Here is a 25,674-nt window from a genome sequence, read left to right on the forward strand (position 1 = left end):
GATAGACTGCGTACATTGTTTTCCATGAACCAGAGGAAGTTGCAAAGACATCTGATACAAGTAATTAAAATCATAATGAGTATAGAACTGTTTCCATTTGTCAGAAGGTTTAAGATCTGGGAAACATAGAATGAGAGTGATTGCCTCAAGAACAAAAAGTGATATGAGGAAAATTGTTCATACAGTGCAAGTATTTAAAGTCTGGAAGGCATTGTTCGGTAGTATTGGAAGTAGAGGGAGTCTGAATAAATATCTGAAAGAGAAGAATTTGTAAATCTAGTTAGATCGCTCTTACAAAGAACTAGTACTGATCCAGTGGCCAAAAATGACTTCCTTTAATACAGTAACTACTCTGTGATTCTGTTTGTCGAATCCTAGTTACACTCCCTGTATTGAAGTAAATCCTTCCTTGGGTAATGTGGCACGTGACCAAGTGGTTAGGGCGTTGGACTAACGATCTGAAGGTTGTGGGTTCGAGCCTCGGCCAGGGCAGCGTGTGTGTCCTTGAGCAAGGCACTTAACCACCCAGTCTACCCAGCTGAGAATGGGTACCAGCAAAAATGCTGGAGGTTAACCTTGCGATAGACTGGCGTCCTATCCTGGGGGCGGGGGAGTCTCGTACTCTCAGTCGCTTCATGCCACGGAAAACGGCATAAGCACTGGCCTGATGGGCCACAAGGCTCGTGACATCTTTAATCTTCCTTGGGTAAGGGGACAAGACCGATCGAAGTATTCCTAAGTGAGGATGACAAGGAAAGTCAAAGACAGCATAAAAGCAAAAGTAAATACAAGTTAGACCTGCATTTCGGACTCCCGTGTCTCCCCTTGAATTAGTTTAATGTTTTGCAGTTACAAAGCATAACACATAATATAACAAAAACTACTGGGAAATTAGAGAATTGGGAAGTTTTTAAAAACCAAGGTAAGCTAGCCTATAATATAAAAAAGGAAACCAAATGTTTTTCAGATATAAACAGTAAAAAGAGGCAAGAATGGATATCGGACAGCTGGAAAATGACAGTGGAGAGGTAGTAATGGGGGAGAAAGAAATGGCAGACGAATTTAAGTATTTTGCGTCAGTCTTCACTGTGGAAGACCGAGCAGTATGCCAGAAATTTGAGAGAATCTGACACGGCAGAAAAGTGCTCAGTTGTTCTTATTAAGGAGAAGGTGCTTGGGAAGCGGAAAGGTCTGAAGGTAGATAAGTCACCTGGACAAGGTGGACTACACCACAGGGTTCAGAAAGAGGTTGTTGAAGAGATTGTTGAGAAGATTTTGGATCTATTATTAAGGACGAGGTTTCAGGGTACTTGGAGGCACACGATAAAATAGGCCAAAGTCAGCATGGGTTCCTTAAGGGGAAATCGTGCTTGAAGAATCTTTTTGGAAGACTCTTGACAAGGTGCTGCATATGAAGCTGCTTAACAAGATAAATAACCCATCCCCATGGTGTACAGGAAAGATAATAGCATAGATAGAAGATTGGCTGACTGGCAGGAGGCAAAGGGCCTATTCCGGTTGGCTGCCAGTGACTAATGGTATGCTGAAGGTGTCAGTGTTAGGGCCACCCCTTTTACTGGTATACAGTGATTTGGACGATGGAATGATGGCTTTGTGGCCAAGTTTACAGACCATATGGAGATGGGTCGAGGGGCAGGTAGCGTTGAGGAAGCAGGGAGTCTGCAGAATGACTTAGACAGATTGGGAGAATGGGCAAAGAAGTGGCAGATGGAAAATTGTGTAGGGAAGTGTACAGTCATGCACTTGGTGGAAGGAATAAAAGCATAGACTATTTTCTAAATGGGGAGAAAATTCAAAAATCAGAGGTTCAAAGGGACTTTGGAGTCCTTGTGCAGGATTCCCTAAAGGTTAACTTGCAGGTTGACTCAATGGTAAGGAAGGCAAATACAATGTTAACATTCATTTTGAGAGGACTGGAATGTAAAAGCAAGGATATAATGCTGAGGCTTTATAAGGCATTGGTCAGAGCACACTTGCAAGTATTGTGAGCAGTTTTGGGCCCCTTATGTAAGGAAAGATATGCTGACACTGGAGAAGGTCCAGAGGACATTTATGAGAATGATTCTGGGAATGAAATAATGGATTGCATTGAAACCTATTGAATATTGAAAGGCCTAGACAGAGTGGACATGGAGAGGATGTTTCTTTGAGTGGGGAGTCTAGAATAGACAGTCTCAGAATAGAGAGGTGTCCATTTAGAACTGCGATGAATAGGAATTTCTTTAGCTGGAGGATGGTGAATCTGTGGAATTCATTAGCACAGATGGCTGGAGAGGTCAAGTCATTTTGTTATATTTAAAGCAGAGGTTAATAGGTTCTTGATTAGTCAAGGAGTCAAAGGTTACAGGCAGAAGGCAGGAGAATGTGGTAAGAGGGTAATAAATCAGCCATGATAGAATGGTGGAGCAGACTTGATGGGCCGAATGATCGCATTCTGTTCCTATGTCTTATGGACCTGCACAAAATACTCCTGTTGTGGGATCACTTCCATAATTGCATTAAGTCTTTACTCCTGCACTCAAATTCTCTTGCAGTAAAAGCCAATGAAACGTTTGCTTTCTTAACTTCTTGCTGTGCTGACATGTTAATTTTCAGTGATTGGCCAACAAGGATACCCAAATGCCTTTGAAGCTAACACCTTTCAAACTTTCATCATTTAAAAATACTTTGATTTTTTTTCTCTCCAGTGAAATGAATATAGCATATTTTATCACATTATATTCCATCAGTTCTATCTCACTCACTTACTTGCTAATTTACGAATATACAGTATCCTCCACACAATTCACACTGCAACCCACCTTTGTATTATCAACAAGCTTCAATATGTTACATTTGGTCTGCTTATCCAGTGTGTTGGTTTAGATTGTGAACAACTTGTATCCCAGCACTGAACCCTGTGGTTCACCACTAGTTACTACCACCAAACTCGAAAATGACTTGTTTATTCAGACTTTTTCCTTTTCTGCTTTTTAACCATCCACTCTTTCTCTTTTATGTTGTTTTATCCTGAATCCACCATGAAAATAGATTCAGGATTCACGATTCAATTTTGTTCATCACATGTACATCGGAACATACAGTGAAATGCATTGTTCGCGTAACAACCAACACACCCAAGGGTTGCTGGGGCAGCCGGCAAGTGTTGCCACCCATTCCAGTGCCAAATTAGCATGCCCACAATGTTCAGCAGATTTAATTTGTGGAAAAGTTATGGAAGCTATTGTCACTGCAGATAGGTTTGGGTATGTTGGATCTGACTGTTGAATTTTAATTGTCATTTTCTTTGTAGTTTAACAATTAATTATATGTCAGTATTTTATCATTGGCAATTTTTACTATAGTATTAAATAAGTATTTTCTCATTGCATTATTGTTACCTATCAAATTTTCTTATCTCTGGGTATAAAAGTACTTGTTTTATGGTAGACACTATCTTCAGTTTCTCTCTTCTTCAAGTAGTGAGACCCCTGTCACTGTTCTGTTCAACTTCCCTTAGTTCAATCAACTCTTAATAAAATGATCGTGAAGCAACAATTTTTCACCTTGGTTCTGACTTCTAAAAGAACCTTGGATTTAAACACCAGAATCCAATAGATACTCCATTATTTTGTTCTGGGATCATTTTTTCCTGAAGATCTCTTGCACAAGATTATCTTGCCTCTCATTTATGCATCTTCCCTGCACTAACACATCCAACTTGATGTTCCATCAAGAGTTCGCTGGAGCATGTTCCGCAGCAAATTTGAAAACCTGGCTTTAAAACCCTGTTTTTTATTATTATTATAGCTCAATAGACTGTCAGAAAAATATTTTTTTACCCTTGTCAGTTCTCAGTGATTGGTATTTGTCAGTAAAATTAAAATCATGTTTTGCTTCTACTTTTTATTCACATAATAAAGTCTTGCCAGTTAAGCAATTTTCTCTATTTTACCATATTGATTAGAAAGATCTCAGGTTCAGTCCACAATCTATGCTTAATTAGCTATGGTCTGTGACTTTGCTGAAGTTGGCTTCAATAAGTTTTAGATCTGAGAAAGAAATAGCAGATAAGTTTTCACTATGAAAGGTCACACAAAATTCTAGCTGAACCTGGCCATCCGTGTTTGTTAATCCGCTCCCCAAAAGGAGTCACTTCTTTCAGTTGAGAATTCGTAGAGAGGAAACAGATATAAGGATAATGGCAAAAAGTCCATCTGGAGAAATCCTTCAACCTGATGTCCAATTCCCTTGATTAATATTTCAGACCACTGCAATCGCTGCATTGAAACTCTTCCCATCATTCCCTCTGTTTTTATTTATATTTTAAACTGTAAAGTATTTTTTAAATGCCTTCCTTAAACCAATTACTATCTCTGTAACTCTAGCAGATACAAATTTCCTCTGATGGGTGAATTCAACAAAAAGGCGTGACTTAAAATGTCAAGCAAGACTACTTGGGAATAAAATTAAGAAGTATTTTCTTTCTCTGCAAATGTTACCAGAGATTTAGAGCTCTAAGACTCAGAAGGGTGTGGATGTCAGATCAATTGAAATTCTCGAAGCTAAGATCAATTGATTTGGGTTTCAACAAAAGATAGATAAAGGAAAATCAGTTTGAGATCAACCAGGGTTGGATTTATTTCTTATTTCATTCTAGATATGGGCAGCACTTGCAGTGTTGACATTCCCACTCACCTTGGTTGCCCTTGAGAAAGTGCTGGTGGAGTTTCTTGATGCACTCGTAGGCTGTGAGGTGAAGATAATCCCATTACATTGAGCAGAGATTACAGGATTTTGACAGTGATGATGAGGAACAGATAGTTTTGTAATTTGGAAAAGATCTTGGAAGTGACACACTTACATACATATAGTTGAGGTACCTATTGAAAGGTTGAGGTTCAATTCCCACAGCTGTCTATGAGGAGTTTGTACATTCTCCAAGTGACCGTGTGAGTTTCCCCTGGGTGTTTCTGTTTCCTCCGACATTCCAAAAGATGTACGGTTTAGTAAGTTGTGGGCATGCTGACACCTGCAGGCTGCTCCCAGTACGTTCTTACATTGTGTTGGATGTAGATGCACACAACGCATTTCACGGTATGTTTCGATATTTTAATGTACTTGTGACAAATAAAGCTCATTTTTAATCTTAGTTCTCATCCCAGTTTCAGACTAATGTGCTAAACCCAAAATATAGCTTCAAGTTGAACTCATAGAATTCAGTGGAACTAAAGTTTGGAGATAGATTACAACACCCATATTCTTCTACAATGCATGTTAAATATATGCAACCACAGATGAGTTTCTACTTCGTGGTGGGTTAGAGAGGATCAAAAACTGTAAATGTGATATTACTTTCTCCTACTAAATAATGTTCACCCACTGCTGAATATGTAATGTGTCTCTTCATTAGGTGACCTTGGGTTTTGTCTGTGAGGCTGACTACAAATTAGTTGCAAAGGCCATCAGAGACCGCGTGACTGAGGTCAAGAGAAAGCGCGAGCGAAACCAACGCATACAGGAGGAGCTGAGAAAAAAAGAGCAGGAGAAAAAGAAAAAGATTTGTGAGCTCTTGGAAGAACTGAATTTGCCTCAAGAAGGAACAGAAAGTGCAGCTGGAGTTGCTCAGCCACCACAGTCTCTAGCCACCACACGTCCCATTGAAACACTCCTGAATTCTCCCTTTCCGCCAGAGCCTGAGGAGCCAGAGGCTGATCAGCATCAGACTTTTCGATATAGGAACACAAATTATTCTTCAGCTACATGTAAGACTAAAGATAAATCACTTAGTTTCAAATCCCAATTTCCTTGAAATATGTTAGTGAAGTAATCTTATTTAAATAATAAGCTAGACATACTGAATTGAAATGGACTTGCTGAAAACAGTTTAGAGAAGATACGGAGAGGGGGTGGAATGTGGCTCATAATTTCCACAGCACTGAACATATAGTATTGTATCTGCCGACTGACCATAATGTGACACAGCTGATACTCTGTTTCATTGACAATCATCCCTCTAACCTCTCTCATTCCTATCATATTGTATGATGTAACTAGGATTAATTTCACTTTATATACCCCCTGACATTTTAGTAGTCCTTAATTCTAACACGATCCCTGCCTTTATTAAAGGATACAAAACTGTTTAATTCTTGGTCCTCTCCCATTTGACCCTGGGGGAAAACAAAGGGCCATTGTGTGGAAAATCTCCAATGGCATTTGAAACTATTTCCAAACCACAAAGATGTATATGGATTTATTTCATGGAATAGTAGGTTTGCTAGGAAAATCATAAACAAAGTTATTAATAAAGAGATCAGGTTATTTGTGGATATTTTTCACCTTCTACTCAGTTGTAAAATAGAAGAAAACTTAAGAAAAATAAATCTATTTTTAAAACTCCCAACTAGAGTTTGAACCTCTAAAACTTAAAAGATGTAGGCTGACGGCAAATTCCTCACATTAAGGTTTCTGGTACCTATCTGGCCATCAGTATAGATCACAGGATTCAAAGCAAACATGGCTGCATCCAAATTGATTGCATTGCAGGAAATATGATTATAAATAGTTTTGTAGATACCTTGGTCACTGTACCTGCATTCCATTGCACATCTACTTTCAAAATAATTACGTGCCTACTTACGTTCATCTTTGATCGCTGGAGCTTAATGCATCCTACAATGTTAGCCACCAGTCGCACTCTACTTCCAGACTTAGCTCCAATCTTGGGAGAGGAGTGTAATGAAGATTCTGTACCCCTTTAGTGCCAATGTCTAAAGATGAATTGCACTCCCATTGAAATTCATGTCTTTTGAGTCCAAGAAGTCATAAAATACCACAGCACAGAAATGGGCCCTTCAGCCCATCTAGTCCATGCTGAATTATTATTCTATTTAGTTCCATTGACCTGGTCCCGGACCATAGTCCTCCACGCCCCTTCCATCCCCTTCAAATATCCGGACGTGCCCTTCAAATATCCGGACGTGCCTCTCGGTTTTTTTGCACTACTTTACTTTCCCTTTTATATTTTCTATTTATGATTTATAATTTAAATTTTTAATATTTACTATCGATTTGTACTACAGGGAGCGCAAAGCGCAGAATCAAATATCGCTGTGATGATTGTACGCTCTAGTATCAACTGTTTAGCAACAATAAAGTATAAAGTACTTATCCAATTTTCTCTTAAATATTGAAATTGAAGAACTTACCCCTCATGATCCCCTTAAATATTTCACCTTTCACCCCTAATCCATGACCGCTACTTCTAGTCTCACCCAACTTCAGAGGAAAAAGTCTGCTTGCATTTACCCTATCTATAGCCAATGGTTGCATTAGGTTGTGATGTCATGAAAATTAAACATGTTTTGTTTCAAAAATACACTTTATTCATGATTTTAAAAATATGTATACAATGGGAGAAAATAATGCAAAAAAAATCATTTATGTTATTGGTCAATAAACTTGGCAGTATTTTTATAGGCAAGTCGTGACATTCACCTGAATGTCAATGGATTGTTAATTGTGTTCCTGATTAAAATGTAACAGGAAGAATATATTAACAAGACCATTTTCAAACAAATTATATTCATTGTTTTCTCCGTGTTTTTTATCAGCTGATTGTGAGACTGATGGTTATTTGAGTTCTTCTGGATTCTTGGATTCCTGTGACAACTTGCACATGGCTGGCCAGTTAGCCCCAAACTCTGGAACTGGTCTCCAATTTCCTGCTGTAAGTAAATTTCAAGCAGATGCAAACTCCTCAACTTGTTCAGACAACATCAAGTTTTATGAAAGTGAACTCTTTATTTAAGAATAACTTTGTTTAAGGGCATTTTGTTATCAATATTTGCAGTTGTGTTCTGGACGACTTGGTAATATTGAAAGTCTCATTCCAAAAGTCAGATAGTTTTGAGAAATATTGGAGAATCTTCTCCAAGCAAATGAACAGAGACATCAATTGTGTTTTTCATTTTGCACCTCTTAATTTTCATTTATAATGCAATTGTTCAATCTTACCACTTGGTTTCCTGTTGGAAATAAGTTAATATACTGTGCAGCTTACTAAATTGGACAGTCCTTATTACAGTCATGTGTTACTGCTTGACATAATTCCAAAAGCATTGTCTATAATAAAGTCCTGAAATACTTTGGATAATTTCAAGTTTTCAATTACTTCCAAAGCCTAAAAGTCAAATGAAGGAAGCTAATGAAAATAAGGAGCTGTACAGGTTTTATGCTTTTGGGGTAAATATAAAACAATTGATTGAAGTACAGGGGAACACAGAAAAACTGAAAGAAAAAAAAAGGAAATTATAGGCCAGTTAGCCTAACCTCAGTGGTTGGGAAAGTGTTGAGTTTATTATTAAAGGATGAGGTTTTGAGGTACTTGGAGGCAAGTGACAAAATAAGTCAAAGTCAGCGTGGTTTCTGTAAAGGGAAATCATGCCTGACAAATATGTTAGAGTTCTTCGAGGAAGTAACAAGCAGGGTGGACAAAAAGAGAGGCAGTAGATAATGCAAACATGAGGAAATCTGCAGATGCTGGAAATTCAAGCAACACACATAAAAGTTGCTGGGGGAACGCAGCAGGCCAGGCAGCATCTCTAGGAAGAGGTACAGTCGACATCCCGAAACGTCGATTGTACCTCTTCCTAGACATGCTGCCTGGCCTGCTGCGTTCCCCCAGCAACTTTTATGTGTGTGGCAGTGGATAATATTTACTTGGATTTTCAGAAGGCATTTGATAAGGTGCCACAAATGAGGCTGCTTAACAAGATAAAATCCTATGTCATTACAGGAAAGATACTGGCATGGATAGAGGAATAATTCGGCTGACAGGCAGGAGGCAGCTAGTGGGAATAAATGGGGTCTTTTCTGGTTGGCTGCTGGTGACTAGTGGTGTTTCTCAGGGGTCAGTATTGGGACCGCTGCTTTTCACATTGTTTGTCAATGATTTAGATAATGGAATTGATGGCTTTGTGGCAAAGTTTGTGGATGATATGAAGATAGGTGAAGAGGTAGGTAGTGCTGAGGAAGCAACGAGATTGCAGAAGGACTTGGACAAATTGGAAGAATGGGCAAAAAAGTGGCAGATGGAATACAGTGTTGGGAAATGTATGATAATGCATTTTGGTAAAATGAACAATTGTGCGAACTATTATCTAAATGAGGAGAAGTTTCAAACATCAGAGGTGCAGAGGGAATTAGGAGTCCTCGCGCAAGACTCCCAGAAGGTTAATTTACAGGTTGAGTCTGATAAAGAAGGCAAATACAATGTTAGTATTTATTTCAAGGAAAATAGAATATAAAAGCAAGGAGATAATGCTCAGCCTTTATAAGACACTAGTCAGGCCATACTTGTCAACAGTTTTGGGCCCCATATCTCAGAAAGGATGTGTTGTCATTGGAGAGAGGCCAGAGGACGTTCACAAGGATGATTCTGGGAATGAAGGAGTTAACATATGAGGAACATTTGGCAGCTTTGGGCCTGTACTCACTGGAATTTAAAAGAATGGGGAGGATCTCATTGAAACCTACCGAATGTTGAAAGGACTAGATAGGGTGGATGTAGAGAGGATGTTTCCTATGGTGGGGGTATCCAGAACTAGAGGGCATAGTTTCAAAACTGAGGGGCAGTCTTTTAGAACAGAAGTAAGGAGGAATTTTTTTAGCCAGAGAGTAGTGAATCTGTGGAATGCTCTGCCACAGACTGCAGCGGAGGCTAAGTCCGTGTGTATATTTAAAGCAGAAGGTGATTGTTTCCTGATCAGTGAGAGCATCAAAAAATATGGCAAGAAGGCAGGTGTATGGGGTTGATTGAGATCTGGAATCAGCCATGACAGAATGGCAGAGCAGACCCGATGGGCTGAATGGCCTAATTCTGCTCCCGTGTCTTATGGTCTTGCATCTAAAAGATGAAACAACCAGACTATGAAAGTTCCAAAGACAGAGGCTATGATTTGGAGACAATTAATGAATATACAATGGTAGAACTAGATGACTTGAAGGGGCTACCTAAGGATTGGAGAGAGGACAGAACTTTAAGGAGCCTTTGTTAATGAACAAAGACCCAAAGTTTTAAACAATTATCACAGCATAGGTCTAAAGAGCTATGAACATTGTGTCAGTGGGAAGTCATTTGAGGATAACTTAGAAGTGTACAGTGATAGATATTATCAAAGACTTTGAACATATACCGTACAAGGCAAAAATATGCATTGTTCAGTACAGTGCTCACTGTAAGCATCCTCAAATTGAAATTACACATCTAAACTGGAATGATCCTGTTTGAAAATGCACAGCATTTCATTGTTTAAGTTAGAACCCCTCAAGCAATGGGATACTGAGTAGTAAAGTGTACCTTCCATAATTTTGGAAAGTATTGATCTTATAGGATGAATTTAAGTATTTTACAAACTAAACAGTAATATTGAAGAAAACCTTCAGTATCTATTGAGTAACCCTCTATCCTTGCCACCTAGGCAGTAAAATACTGAGATGAGGGGGAGGTAATCATTCCCTTGTAAGCTCACCCAGTTTTATTGCAATGAAAGTTAGGGCAATTGTACAGTATACTTCACTCTACAAGATTACTACCTGAACTTTTAGTTATTTCGATCACAGAGATGTTTTAATTTGGTTAGTAGTTTATGTAAATGAATATCGTATTATTCTTATTTTGCTCTATGTCTTTTTATTTCAGAGCATTGCAGTGACCTTTCCCTCGAAACAACATTCATCAATTCACAGTGGGCTAATTTCACCAGGAGACAGGTAAATCAAAATGACTATTCCAGTAATCCATGACTTGATATTTTTAAACCTAAAATCATGTGACAATCCACTTTCAAAGATTTGTCCATTTGAGTCCAACTCTTTAACAAGTTTAGACAAATAAATTAAGAAGTAATGGACCATTTTGTTGGTGGCATGTAAGTCTACAGTTGTTTTTCTCTCCAAGTCTAATTTAATTCAACAGTTCTTAGTTTTCCTCTTAAACAAATTATGTCTAAACCATAACATGTTTTTCTTGAAAGGAAGAGAAAAATCCACATCAGAAAGAGAAGAACATTTAAACTAATGGTTGATATTTTTTATGGCGGCACATGGAAATGATTGCTCTGACGTAAAGAATTCATTATCAAAATTTGTCAACAACTAATGTGCAAAGGTTTATGCTTTCTAGAGTTACAAGAAAGATCATTTTAGCTTTCACAAAAAGCTTATGAAAAATTGAAAACAATGTAATTTTTTGCCAAAAATATACTGTTCTACATTAAATAATTAAAATAAGAGAAAAAGCTAAAGACTTGCTCCTACTTGGGCCTAATCCATGCTTAGTTGGGATTCAATAACTATATACTGTATGAGCTATGTTGAGATATAAGCGTTTTATGATTTGCCTGTGAGTTGATTCATAAAACATTTCATGTTATACCTTAGTTTTACCATGTATCACATGTTAGGCATTCAATATAAATTGATTCCTCAAGTTTATAGTGAGAGTACAGGGCTGTTGTGATGGAATACCAACAAGCGTTCAAGGCAATTCATTCCATTTCTGATAATTGCTCTCAAGGACCAAGGATCTCTGAAATAACCACCCATGACCATTGAGTAACCTGCAGGTGTTGGTTTGTCCAATATCTGCAAATCAAGAACTTGCTTAAAACAATTACATTGGAGCCTCACATAGTGCTCATGATATGTCCCCAGGAGCGAGAATGGAACCAGCACTAAAAGGTGCATCACTGACTGTGCTGTGCTGGGGTCCTGACAAGAACCTTTGCTGTTCCTGTCTTCTGCTGCTGCTTCTCCTTCAGTGAATACCCCCCACCCGCATGGCAGAGTACTCCACGTTCCTAGAGATTTCTCAATGGCAACAAGCTTAATAGTGGTTGCTGCCCATAGAACATGTCATCAGGCAGCCTCTATGCACTGAGCCATGGGCAAGTCATTGCTTGTACGAAGTCCAGGCTCCCAGCTCAGCAGCACACATCCCAAGCCAATGTTGTTTTTAAATTACAGGAGAGAACATACTAGAGTATTCACACTAGAGGATTAACAGCACTAGAGTAAATCAGCACAAGGTAGTGCTAAGAGAGATACCAATGTATAAGCATTGGCAGAATTGAGCTGCTGGTTTGCCTTGTCATTATTGGCTGGTCTGTTACTGAATTCCACGTGGCGACCAGCAACAGAGGACAATGGTGCTGGAGTTCCTCAGAACTTCCCTGAGGAATCCTGTCCTTCCCCAGTCCAGCCAGTGTACGAACAGCGACTTCATTTGTTTGAATGGAAATTCTCAGCGCTAGGGGTAAGAGAGTAGAATGTACATTTTGTTGTTTGTTGTGTCTGCAAGACATAAGAGCAGAATTAGACCATTCGACCCATTGAGTCTGTTCTGCCATTTAATCCTTGCTGATCTATATTCCCCATCAATCCCATTCTCCTGCCTTCTCCTCGTAATCTTTGGTGCCCTGACTAATCAAGAACCTATCAAACTCCACTTTAAATGTACTCAATGACTTGACCTCCACAGCTATCTGTGGCAGTGAATTCCACAGACTTGCTACCCTCTGGCTAAAGAAATTCCTCCTCATCTTTGTCCTAAGTAGACTTCTGTCATCCAAATCATTGACACATAACGTGGAAATAAGCAGTCCCAACACCAGCCCCTGTGGAACACCACTAGTCACTGGCAACCAGCCAGAAAAGACCCCCTTTATTCCCACTCTTTGCCTCCTGCTAACCAGCCACTATTCATGCTAGTATCTTTCCTGTGATATCATAGGCTCTTATTTTGTTAAGCAGCCTCATGTGCGGCACCTTGTCAAAGGCCTTCTGAAACTCCAAATAAACAACATCCACTGACTCTCCTTTGTCTAGCCTGCCAGTTAATGTCTCAAAGAATTTCAACAGATTTTTCAGGCAAGATTTCCCATTAAGGAACCATGCTCATTTTGCTCTATTTTATTATGTGCATCCAAGTACCCTGAAACCCCATCCTTAATAATGGACTTCAACATCCACTGAGGTCAGGCTAACTGGCCTATAATTTCCCTTCTGCTGCCTCCCTCCCTTCTTAAAAAATGGAGTGACATTTGCAATTTTCCAGTCCTCTGGAACCATTCCAAAATATAGTGATTCTTGAAAGATCATCATTAATGCTGCCACAATTTCTTCAGCTCCTCTTAACAAACCCTGGTCTGTAGTCCACCTTGTCCAGGTGACTTATCTATCTTCAGACCTTTCAGCTTCCCAAGTACCTTCTCCTTAGTAATAGCATTTCTGCCCCCGACTCAAATTTCTAGCATACTGCTAGTGTCTTCCACAGTGAAGACTGACAAAAATGCTTATTAAGTTCATCTGCCATTTCTTTGTCCCCCATTACTCCCTCTCTAGCGTCATTTTCCAGCAGTCCAATATCCACTCTCGTCTCTCTTTTGTTCTTTATTTATCTGAAAAAACATTTGGTATCCTCATTTATATTATTAGCTAGTTTACCTTCATATTTCATCTTTTCTCTCCTTATGGCTTTTTAGTTGCCTTGTGTTGTTTTTAAAAGCTTCCCAATCCTCTAACTTCCCACTATTTTTTGCTATATTATATGCCCTCTTTTGCTTTTATGCTGTCTTTGACTCTCCTTGTCAGACATGGTTGCCTCATTCTCCCTTTTAGAATACTTCTTCATCTTTGGGGTGTATCTTTCCTGCACCTTCCAAATTGCTCCCAGAAACTCCAGCCATTACTGCTCTTCCATTACCCCTGCTAGTGACCCTTTCCAATCAACTTTGGCCAGCTGCTCTCTCATGCCTCTGTTAATTCCCTTTATTCCACTGTTATAGTGATACATCTGACTTCAGCTTCTCCTTCTCAAACTGCAGGGTGAATTGTTTAATATTATGATCACTGCCTCTTAAGGGTTTCTTTACTTCAAGTTCCCTAATCAATTCCAGTTCATTACACAACGCCCAATCCAGAATTGCCTTTCTGCTAGTGGGCTCAATCACGAGCTGCTCGAAAAAGCCATCTCGTAGGCATTCTACAAATTCCGTGTCTTGGGATCCAGCACCAACCTGATTTTCCCACTCTACCTGCATATTGAAAATCCCCAATCACTATCATAACATTGCCCTTTTTATATGCCTTTTCAATCTCCCATGTTAATTTGTATCCCACATCATGGCTACTGTTCAGTGGTCTGTATATAGCTCCCATCAGAATTTTTTTACCCTTGCAGTTTCTTAACTCCACCCACAAGGATTCTACATCTTCCAATCCTATGTCACCTCTTTCTAAGGATTTGATTTCATTTTTTACCAACAGTCACTCTACCACCTCTGCCAACCTGTCTGTCCTTTTGATACAATGTGTATCCTTGGACGTTAAACTCACAACTATGATCTTCTTTCAGCCGAAACTGAGTGATGCCCACCACCTGCCAATCTCTAACTGCATTATGTGATCATCTACCTTATTCCATATACTGCATGCATTCATATATAACACGTTCAACCGTGTATTCATCATCCTTTTTGATTTCACCCCCATGTTACACTGCAAATCATTCCACTGACTGCAATTTTGCCCTATCATCCGCCTGTCCTTCCTTACACACTGCATCTACTTGTATACTGACTGCCCTATCAATCCAGTTCCCATCTCCTGCCAGCTTAGCTTAAACCCTCCCTTAACAGCTATAGCAAACTTGCCCACAGGATATTGCCACCCCACCCTTGGGTTCAGCTGTAAACCATCCTTTTTGTACAGATCATACCTTCCCCAGAAGAGATCCCAATGATCCAGAAATCTGAAATCCTGTCCTTTCATCTGCCAAGTCATCTTATTCTTACTCTTGCTAGCACGTGGCACAGGCAGCAATCCAGAAATTACTACCCTGGAGGTCCTGCTTTTCAGCTTTCTGCCTAAATCCCTACATTCTCTCTTCAGGACCTCCTCCCTTTTCCTACCTATGTCATTGGTACCTATATGTACCACAACTTCTGGCTGCTCACCCTCACCCTTTAGGATGCTGAGAACCCGATCCAAGACATCCTTAATCCTGGCACCTGGGAGGCAACATACCATCTGGGTTTCATTTATTTTAGTGTTATTTCTCAGTGTGTTAAGTGCATATTTGTTTGCTTAATCTCTAATTACTTACAGCAATCTTAGTAGTTTTTAAATGCCATGGAACATGAAGGGTAGGTTTTGACAGGAAACAAAAGTCCTCTCCATCCCTGCCCCCAGTCAAAGGCTGTTGGTGTCATCCAAGGGTAGGGCTTTAGCAGCCCACAGAGCCTCAGGGTGATAGGACTTTGTGCTCCTTGCCTTAAGCCTCCTGGGTACAGGGCAAAGGTCAGCTCAGTCAGCCCTCTGTGTCCTGCTCAGGTAATTACTTGGGACAATGCACAATGTATCTGAGTGCCATGTCCAATCTAGATTTTAAAAACTTTGTGCAAATTTAGTCATTGAATGAAAATACCCTTCCCTCTAATGAAATTTACCACTTGCTCATAATGAAGTTATTAATGTTAATCTTACATTAATGTCTGACTCATTATTATTTTTACAAGTTGTTGGCCATAATTCTCAGAAACTAAGCACTATGACAAATTTTCTTACAACTACTATTACGTTGACTCAGGCCTAGGGGGCTGGCGTCTTACAACTAAGTGCAACCAAAAGATTAAACAAGTTGTTAGGGATGGAGCTCAATAATTGACGTTAAGACCAATGCCACTGTGTTTTGGTTACGCAGCTACGCCTCGGATGCTGCTTCTGGAATGAGCGATGGCTATGAAGGCCTGTCTGCAGGTGAAGGTTCAGTGAAACTACCCGTGAAACGTATAGCGAGTAAACTCCTGCGAAAGCGTGGCAGATCCAGGCTACGGATTCTTAATGTAAGCAGCCTCCTATTTAGTCTGGTTTCATGCCATTATTAACTAGAAACACAAATGCTGACAATCTTTTTCCTCCAACTTCTACTTTCCTACACCATTACTCTGAAAGTGGTAAAATGTCTATGTCCACAAACATATTTTAACTAACAGTTAAGAATCATGGGACAGAATCGATGAATTCCTACTACACAGTCTCTGGATACTTTAAGGGAAGGGTACAGTGTAACTATATAACACTGAGTGTCCATGTAATTTGGCACTAATTGTTCATCTGTGCATTGTGTTTTAGATTTAGCTAATGTATTTTTCTAGGTTGTCACAGTACAGATGCAAATACCAACAAAAGAAAAAGTAGTAGATATGGAAAGGTGCTTCTTTGGTACACTGTGGAGATTATCCTGACTGATTGCATCACAACCTGATATGGAAACGTCAATATCCAGGAACAGAAAAGGCTACAGAAAGAGGTGGATACAGCCCAGTCCAGCACAGGCAAAACCCTCCCCACCACAGAGTACATTTACAAGAAAGCAGCATCCATCATCAACAGCCCCCACCATACAAGCCGTGCTCTCTTCTCGCCACTACTATCGGGAAGGACGTACAGAAGCCTTAGGTCCCACACCACAGGTTCAGGAACAGTTATTACTCTCCAACCATCAGGTTCCTGAATCTGTGTGGATAACTTTAATCACCACTACTCTGAACTGATACTATGACCCACAGACTCATTTTCAAGGACCTTTTACAACTCATGTTCTCAATATTATTTTTATTTGCACAGATTGTCTTCTTTTGCACATTGGTTGTTTGTCAGTCTTTTTTATGTACAGTTTTTCATAAAATTCTATTGTATTTTTTTTTCTGACTATCTTGCTGATAAAAGGTCTTTGACCTGAATTGTTAACTGTTTCCCATTTCACAGATGTTGCCTGACCTACTGTACAGCATTTTTTTTTGTTTTTACGTCTGTTGCATATAATCTTTATCAAAAAATCTTTCAAAAAGCCTTTTGAATGTTTATACCACATCAGTGAATCTGCCCTTCCTCATAGTTTCCTTAAAGAACTCAGTTAAGCTGCAGATGATTCGCCTTTAATGGTGACTAATCTTTTAGCTCATGTTTTCCAAATTCTTAATTAATTTTGAATTGGATTATTGCTTCAACAGATTGAACCAACATCGATATTGGGCTGATGACTGGTCTGTAATTCTCAATTCATCCTGATTTCCTTCTAAATAGAGGAGTTTTGCAATCCTGTAGTTGTTCTTGTGCTTTTGGGGGGATATAACACCATATAATTTACCACTGGGAACACCTATATTCATTCAGTGTGCTTAGGTATTGATCCTGTAGTCAAAAGTATGGGGTTAAATATCTGAGCAGGTGCAAAGCACAATCAAGAGTCAGCCCTTTTCAAGAATCCATTTGATAAACCAAGTAGGGAGCAACTAGGGCAGATGTCAGAATTCTAAAGTGATCTCCAGGCTTACCTAAAGGTACTTCTTTAATTTCAGAAATATCTTCATCTGGAGCCAGAAGTATTTCCCCACTGCTCGTGACTCAACTTATCCAATGGCTCCTGGAGTTCGGCTGAATGCAGCCAATAACAGAAGCTCCCCATAATAATTCAAATAAAGCTCGTGGAATTTATTTGGAATGAGTCTTTGAACTTTTTCCTTGGATGTGCACAGCCTCCAAACATACTGCCAGTAGAGATTGAGAGTGGAAGCAGTTTATTTCTATCCTGTGATGTGGTGGTTAAAATCTAAAAGTGGAATTGGCCCATTCATACATGTGTTCTACATGGGTAAATGGATCATCCGGGTTTCCCAGTGTTTTAGGCTGGAGGCCACTTATAAGATGCAAAGTGAAGTCCTTAGCCAGACTTGGGACTCAACTGCAAATTTGAGCGACACATTGATACTGACAAAATAACCTGTTTACAGCTCCTACTGGAATTGTTCCCATTTTGTCCAAATTGTTGACTGAATCATTGCAGGAACTTTTGTTTCCTTGCCATCTCCAAAACTAAAACAGGATTGAAGTTCCGTTCCACCCTTAGACATTATCTGATCAACTGAAGCTGATGCTCCAGCCTTTGTAAAACTCAAGCCTAATGGCACCATCAGTGACAAATGGCGGCCGGAAGTTGCATTTACTCCGACACTTAAAATCGGCCCTTTTTTCTCCATCTCTATCTTTATTTTTTTTTGTTTTAAGCTTCTGTGGTAGAGTGTGGAACGTTCTTCCATGAGGAAATTTCCACAATTGGCACAGATCACACTGACTATAAGTTAAACAATGCTCATTGTCACACCTTCCATTCCCACTGCAGGTTTCAGACAAAGGAGATCGAGTTGTAGAATGCCAGCTTCAAACCCACAACAGCAAAATGGTGACCTTCAAGTTTGACCCAGAAGGCGACTGCCCAGAAGACATTGCTGCAGTTATGGTGCGTAAATCACTAGCTTGATCCTCTTTGGTAGGGGTGAGTTCAGCCTTCAGCAGTAGGGTAAATGTCTAACAGAAAATCAGCAACCCATCTTGAAGTTAACAAGGGTCACTGACCTGAAACATTGACTATTTTGTTTCTCCATAAGGCCTTCTGAATGCTTCTGGCATTTTTTTTGTCTTAGATTCTAATTTTCAGCTTTAAGACTTTCCCTCTGCCTTCCCTGAAATAATATAGTACTGAAAATATCTCTGTAGTTTATCCAGATATTGTCCCTGTATAACTCTTACTCATTGTGGAATTATACAAGAATTTAGCACAGGAGGTCATTCGGCCAGTTATGCTATAATGCTATGTTATGCCAAGGGGTATGGAATTAGACCTGTCCAATCCAATCCTCTACCACAGAAACCTGTTTGTTAGTTTATTTCTATTTGATTTTTACCTTCCCCTTGTGTTATTCATTGCAGTTTAACTAAAAGATCAAGTAAACAATGTTCAGTGCTGCTTCTACTGCTGTTACTCAGAATTCTGCCAAGATCACTTTGGAGGACCACTAAAAGTGAAAAATGTCATGCGAGAGTCAATGCTGATTCCATTTGGAATAAATGATCCACTGGTCTTGGATACAACCTTTTGTAACTAAGAGAACATGTGTTCAGTCCACTCTTGAGCCTCCTTTCTCTTTTGAACACTAAGAGGCAATAGGTATCTGGAGGCAATATTTTCAGTTCTCTGCTTTGCTGTACTGAACATCTACATTGTCTTTCTTCACAGCATTGTAGTTGTGATTAAGCAGTCCAGAGACTGGGAGATATTGGGAGAATGAGAGCTATAATGAGAGGTTAGACAAACTTGGATTGTTTTCTCTGGAGCGACAGAGGCTGAGGGGAGATCTGATAGAGGTTTATAAGATTATGAGAGGCATAGATAGAGCAGACAGTATCATTTTCCGTAGGTTGAAATATCTAATACCAAAGGGCATGCATTTAAGGTGAGAGGGGATAATTTTAAAGGAGATATGAGAGACAAGTTTTTTACACAGAGAGTAGTGGGTGCCTGCAGTGCGCTTTCTGGAATAGTGGTAGAGGGAGAAGCACCAGGGGCATTTAAGAAATGTTTAGATAGGCACATGAATGTAAGGAAAATTGAGGGACATGGACATTGGGTGCGCATAAAGGATCAGTTTAGCTGGCCATTTGATTACTAGTTTATTTGGTTCGACACAACATTGTGGGCCAAAGGGCCTGTTCCTGCGCTGTACTGTTCTGTGTTCTATATTTAATATGCTCTGAGCTATTACATAAGTAGAAGATCCACATTTGTGCAACTAAATTGATTTGCTGAATTGTGAATTAATATTTTAAATGCACTGCAAAAATATTATTCTCTTATGATAAAGGCAAGCTACATTTTTGAAGCATTATATTATCCCTTAAACCACGGTATCTGTCAATTAAATTATCAAAGGACTTGATTGCATTGGAAATATGTAATAGCTTAGTAAAGTCATTCTACATTTTGTCTAATCTGTAAAACCAATTTGCTTACCATGGACTGTTTGTGCTCAAATTGCTCAGGTCAGTAGAGAGTTCATCCTACAATCAGAGCAGGACAGTTTTGTCAGCAAGCTGCAAGAAATCATACACAAGGCAGTGGCCATGCTGAAGAAGGACACTCACAATAAAAATACAACTAAACAGCCAAGTACTCCAAGTTCCCATCATTCACAAGTAAGGGTCACTGTGGCTAAGATGTATTATGTTTCTAATGAGATATTAAACCATTGGAACAACTGCCTCTCCAAGTGCCAGGCGGCTTTTAGTTGTCAAATCTTTTATAGTGACAACAATATCTGAAGTTTATTAACATGTGAATGTGGGAACATGGTACAGGAGCCTGCAGAACCGTATTCAATGTTCTTAGGAACAGCTTCTTCCCCTCTGCTATTAGATTTCTGAATGATCGTGAACACTAACACACTATTTTGCTTTGTTTTGGCACTACTTATTTATTTTTTTATAGATTTCTTGTAACGCATAGTATTTTTAAAAAAATTATTGCAGAAACTGCTGCCACAAAACAACAAATTTCATGGTGTACTGTATGTAAGTGATAATAAACCTGATTCTGATTATTGTTACCATGTTCCCCTTTATTTTACTAATGTAGTTCATTTTTGCTAATTTTTTGATTGATAGTTTAATACTGAGTACTTAAATTACTGAGCTGGTAATCATTGTTACCAATGATGATGCATCAATATTGGTGCATTTGTTACAATATAAGCGTACTTATTGGTTTAAAATGAAATAACACAGGAATATTAGCTGTGACAACTATTACCATTAAAAGCCATTTCTGACTTTGTGTAATTAAGATTGTTTGCCTTTGCAACAAAGCACTAATCAATAGCAAATATTGCGATGCTAATGTGCTTCTGAACGGTTCGAAGGTAGATTTTTCACTGAAATTGCTATGCCTAGATTCTGCTATTTGAACAGATTTCCTGTAGACTGAGCAAATGAATAGCAGCTACTACTTTTTAAACTTGTGTTGTGAAAATACTATGAATCTCTTGTTTCACAGGATGTGGAGAAGTCAAACCACTCACCATACCCTTCATCATTGTCTTCAACTGGAATAGGTAAAATATATTGTACATTGTTTTCTACATCACAGATTTAGTCTTTATATCATTTTTCCTTTGAAATGTATGCTTTTCTAGCGTGTTTTGGACTTCTAACAGCTTTAATGAAAGATTAGTTATCTAAAACATTAGACCTGTTTCTCTTTAATAAATGCTGCCTCGTTTGTTGAGTATTTCTAGCATTTTCTATTTGATATCCAACAAGAACTAGGTCAACAATATACAAGCCTATTCCACAGAAGAATTTTGCAGTCATTAGAGCATTATTCTGTCAGTTTAGTCATGATTTACACGCTGAGGTAAAAATACAGAGGAAGTGCGAAGGGGGTTGCAATTTTCTTGACGCAGAAGATGTGATGCCTGCTATGGTGAACTGTCCATTAATAATTAATCTAAGTGTGATATAGAATTACAGAAGGCAGGTGTTCACCCAGCGTAACAATGTCGACTCTTTAAATTTCCCCCAACTTTCGGCTCTTTCCCCAAGCCTCACAGGTTCCTCCTGTTCATGTAGAAAATCAATTCTATACCAAAAGTTACCATTTTCTCTACTTAGTCCCTACATTCGAGATCATTACTGGTCAAAGGAATTAAAAAATGATTCATGCCAGTTCTCCAACGGAAGTTTTGCTATTTGCCTGAAATCTGCATCCTCTGGTTGCTAACATATAATAATAATTTTTGTAGTTCTCAATACTACTGACTGGAATGTGCTTTGTGAACCATACGGGGAGGTTATTAACAGATTTACTGATAGCATCACTGGCTACGTCAACTCTGTGTGGACACTGTAAAATCATCAAGGACTGTTTGCTGCTTCCCTAACAACAAGCCATGGGTCACCAGTAATCTAAAGGCTCTTCTCAACCACAAAGAGAAAGCCTTTGATCAGGATATCGGCGGTGGGGGGATGGTGTCAATTAGCCTGGCTGTAGAGGCTCGGAACACAGCCATGAATGAGCTAAACCAATACTTCAATAGGTTTGACAATCGCCCTCCTGTTCACACTCCCCTCAGCACACCAGTCTATGTGCTGAGGCACCCAATGCTCCCTCAGCACCAATCCCTCCCATCCTCCCTCCCCACTCCAGTTCAACACATGGATGAACAACACAGGCTACCACTGTCTACATCCCCTCCTTGCCCTGCAGCTACCATCCACACCCCCACATACCAACTGCTGTCATCCCGATCCTCACCTCCCCCAGCCCCACGTACCACCAACTGCCCAGTCATCATGGACTCACCTTCACTACTGAGCAGGTGAGAAGGGCTCTGGGGAAATTCAGACATGGCAGAGCATTGGGACTGGATGGTGTGAACCCCAGGGTCCTGAAGGAGTATGCTGAGCAGCTGTGTGGAGTTCTTCAATGCATTTTCAATCTCAGCCTGGAAAGGGTCACGACTGTGTGGAAAACAGTCTTGTGTACTGTCTCTCAGTACACAAGAAGGGGCTATCAAAAGTCTTGAATGACTACCTTCCAGTGGCCCTGACCTCACACATCATGAAAACCTTAGAGAGATTTGTCCTGGCTCACCTCTGACCCCTGGTCAGATCAGCCCTTGATTCCCTGCAGTTTGCCTACATTGGAGTCGACGATGCTGTCATCTACCTGCAGAGCAGAGCCTACTCCCATTTGGATAAGCAGGGTAGCACTGTGGGAATATGGTTTTTGATCTCTCAAGTGCCTTCAATACCTTACAGCCCTCATTGCTGGGGGAGAAGCTCCATTCAATGCAGGTTGGTACTTCCATTGTATCCTGGATAATGGACTTCCTGACTGGCAGACCACAGTATGTGTGGCTTCAGAGCTGTGTGTCAGACATTGCTATAACAGCACTGGGGCCCCACAGGGGACTGTATTGGCTCCCTTCCAGTTTATCCTGTGTACCTCAGACTTTAGATACAACACTGAGTCATGTCATCTGCAGAAAATCTCTGATGACTCAGCAGTAGTTGGATGTATAAAGGGAGGATGGAGGATGAATACGGAGCCAGGTGGAGGACTTTGTCTATTGGTGCAAGCTGAATCATCAACAGCTCAACATCAGTGAGACAAATGAGATGGTGATGGACTTTAGGAAGACTAAGCCTGCACTGCTCCCTGTACTATTGACCGTGAGGACGTGGATGTGGTGAGGACCTACAAGTACCTGGGGGTGCACCTGGATGACAGACTTGAGTGGAGCACCAACACAGAGGCTGTGTACAAGAAGGGCCAGAGTCACCTCTACTTCCTGAGGAGACTGAGGTCCTTTGGAGTATGCAGGCCTCTCCTTCACATGTTCTATCAGTCTGTTGTTGCCAGTACAATTTTCTATGCGGTGGTATGCTGGGGCAATGGTATCAACACTGGTGATGCCAACAGGCTCACTAAGCTGATTAGATGTTGCAATTTTGTTCATACTCACTTTCATTCCTGACTGCGACTCAATTGCGTCTCTGGCTGCTGTTTCCATTGATACAATAATTTCAACTGCTCTCTTAACTGTCAGTTGTGCTTCAATTAGGAGTTGTTTTTGAATGCTTTCTTGTAAGAGTCCACAAACTAAACAGTCTCTCAGTGCATCATTAAGCCCATCACTGAACTGACAATGCTGGGCAGTTTCTTTCAGTCACGTAAGCTGAAATGAACTCCCCTTCCTTTAGATTGTGCTTATGAAACCTAAAGCATTTTGCAATCAACAACGGTTTTGCTTCTAAGTGTTCCTGCATTGGTGATGCCAATAGGCTCACGAAACTGATTAGAAAGGCTGGCTCGGTCATAGGAGTCAAACTGGACACACTGGAGGCTGTGGTAGAACAAAGGACTCTACGGAAAACCCTGGACAATGTTTGTCACCCTCTGCGTGCCACCTTGGCTGAACAGAGGAGCACTTTTAGTAATAGACTAAGACAACTGCATTACTCCAAAGAGCGTTATATGAGGTCATTCTTACCTTCGACCATTAGGCTCTATAATGAGTCAACCTATAGCTGGGGAAATGATGACACCCTTCTGTTAGATGGTAACTTATTTTTTATTCTTTCTTACTTCTCTTCTAATATTTGTATATCTGTGAGCTTGTAATTGTGACACTGTAATTTCCTTTGGGATATATAAAGTATCTGTCTGTCTATCTACCTATCTATCCATCTATGTATTCACCATTCTGTTTTAGATTTTGTGGTCTAAGAGCTAAGTTTAAGTTGAATACAACCAATATGCTTCTTCAGCGGTTTGATCAAGGCATGACTGCGCAAGCGCGTGCAAGCCAGTGAGAACACAGCCTTACAGAGCGGGAGACAGAGTAGGAAGGCTTTGGCAATAACAGGTCAAGGCCAGGTAGGTTATCTGTGTAAAATACAGACAGAAAGTATATGTGTGAGGCCGGATTTCTGTGCTCGGTGTCAGATGTGGGAAGTCTGGGAGACTCCCAGCCTCCCGGACGGCCACATCTGCACCAGGTGCGTCAAGCTGCAGCTCCTTAGGGATCACGTTAGGGAACTGGAGATGCAGCTCGATGACCTTCGCCTGGTCAGGGAGAGTGAGGAGGTGATAGAGAGGAGTTACAGGCAGGTGGTCACACCGGGGCCTCAGGAGACAGAGAAGTGGGTAACAGTCAGGAGAGGGAAGGGTAAGAAGCAGGTGCTAGAGAGTACCCCAGTGGCTGTCCCCCTTAACAATAAGTATTCCTACTTGAGTACTGTTGGGGGGGATGGCCTACCTGGGGGAAGCAACAGTGGTCACGCCTCTGGCACAGAGTCTGGCCCTGTGGCTCAGAAGGGTAGGGAAAGGAAGAGGAAGACAGCAGTAACAGGGGACTCTATAGTTAGGGGGTCAGACAGGTGATTCTGTGAAACTCGGATGGTGGTTTGCCTCCCAGGTGCCAGGGTCCGGGATGTTTCTGATTGCATCCGTGATATCCTGCAGTGGGAGGGAGAACAGCCAGAGGTCGTGGTACATTTTGGTACCAACGACATGGGTAGGAAAAGGGAGGAGGTCCTGAAAACAGACTACAGGGAGTTAGGAAGGCAGTTGAGAAACAGGACCACAAAGGTAGTAATCTCGGGATTACTGCCTGTGCCACACGACAGTAAGTACAGGAATAGAATGAGGTGGAGGATAAATGTGTGGCTGAGGGATTGGAGCAGGGGGCAGGGATTCAGATTTCTGGATCATTGGGACCTCTTTTGGGGCAGGTGTGACCTGTACAAAAAGGATGGGTTGCACTTGAATCCCAGGGGGACCAATATCCTGGCGAGGAGGTTTGCTAAGGCTACTGGGGAGAGTTCAGACTAGGTTTGCTGGGGGTTCAAGCAAACTGAAGAGATGGAGGAAGAGGCAGTTGGCTCACAAATAGATAAAGCTTGGAGACGGTGCGAGAGGGAGGATAGGCAGGTGATAGAGAAGGGACGCGCTCAGACCGATGGTTTGGGATGTGTCTATTTTAATGCGAGGAGTATTATGAACAAAGCGGATGAGTTTAGAGCGTGGATCAGTACTTGGAGCACTGATGTTGTGGCCATTACAGAGACTTGGATGGCTCAGGGGCAGGAATGGTTACTTCAAGTGCCAGGCTTTAGATGTTTCAGAAAGGACAGGGAGGGAGGCAAAAGAGGTGGGGGCGTGGCACTGTTGATCAGAGATAGTGTCATGGCTGCAGAAAAGGAGGAAGT

General features: G+C 40.6%; 1 protein-coding gene across 2 annotated transcripts in view; it reads left to right on the top strand.

Annotated features, from left to right (window-relative positions):
• The window catches only part of wnk4a (WNK lysine deficient protein kinase 4a), a 97,174-nt gene that overhangs the window by 52,108 nt on the left and 19,392 nt on the right, over positions 1 to 25,674 (top strand). For both annotated transcript variants that reach the window (XM_063037518.1, XM_063037519.1), the window contains exons 7-13: positions 5,414 to 5,765; positions 7,617 to 7,732; positions 10,706 to 10,776; positions 15,767 to 15,908; positions 18,248 to 18,364; positions 19,945 to 20,097; positions 20,954 to 21,011. In XM_063037518.1, coding sequence (XP_062893588.1) covers positions 5,414 to 5,765; positions 7,617 to 7,732; positions 10,706 to 10,776; positions 15,767 to 15,908; positions 18,248 to 18,364; positions 19,945 to 20,097; positions 20,954 to 21,011 — 1,009 coding nt within the window. The remainder of the gene's footprint in view (positions 1 to 5,413; positions 5,766 to 7,616; positions 7,733 to 10,705; positions 10,777 to 15,766; positions 15,909 to 18,247; positions 18,365 to 19,944; positions 20,098 to 20,953; positions 21,012 to 25,674) is intronic.

This window comes from Mobula hypostoma, chromosome X1 (assembly GCF_963921235.1).
Source record: "Mobula hypostoma chromosome X1, sMobHyp1.1, whole genome shotgun sequence".
NCBI lineage: Eukaryota > Metazoa > Chordata > Chondrichthyes > Myliobatiformes > Myliobatidae > Mobula > Mobula hypostoma.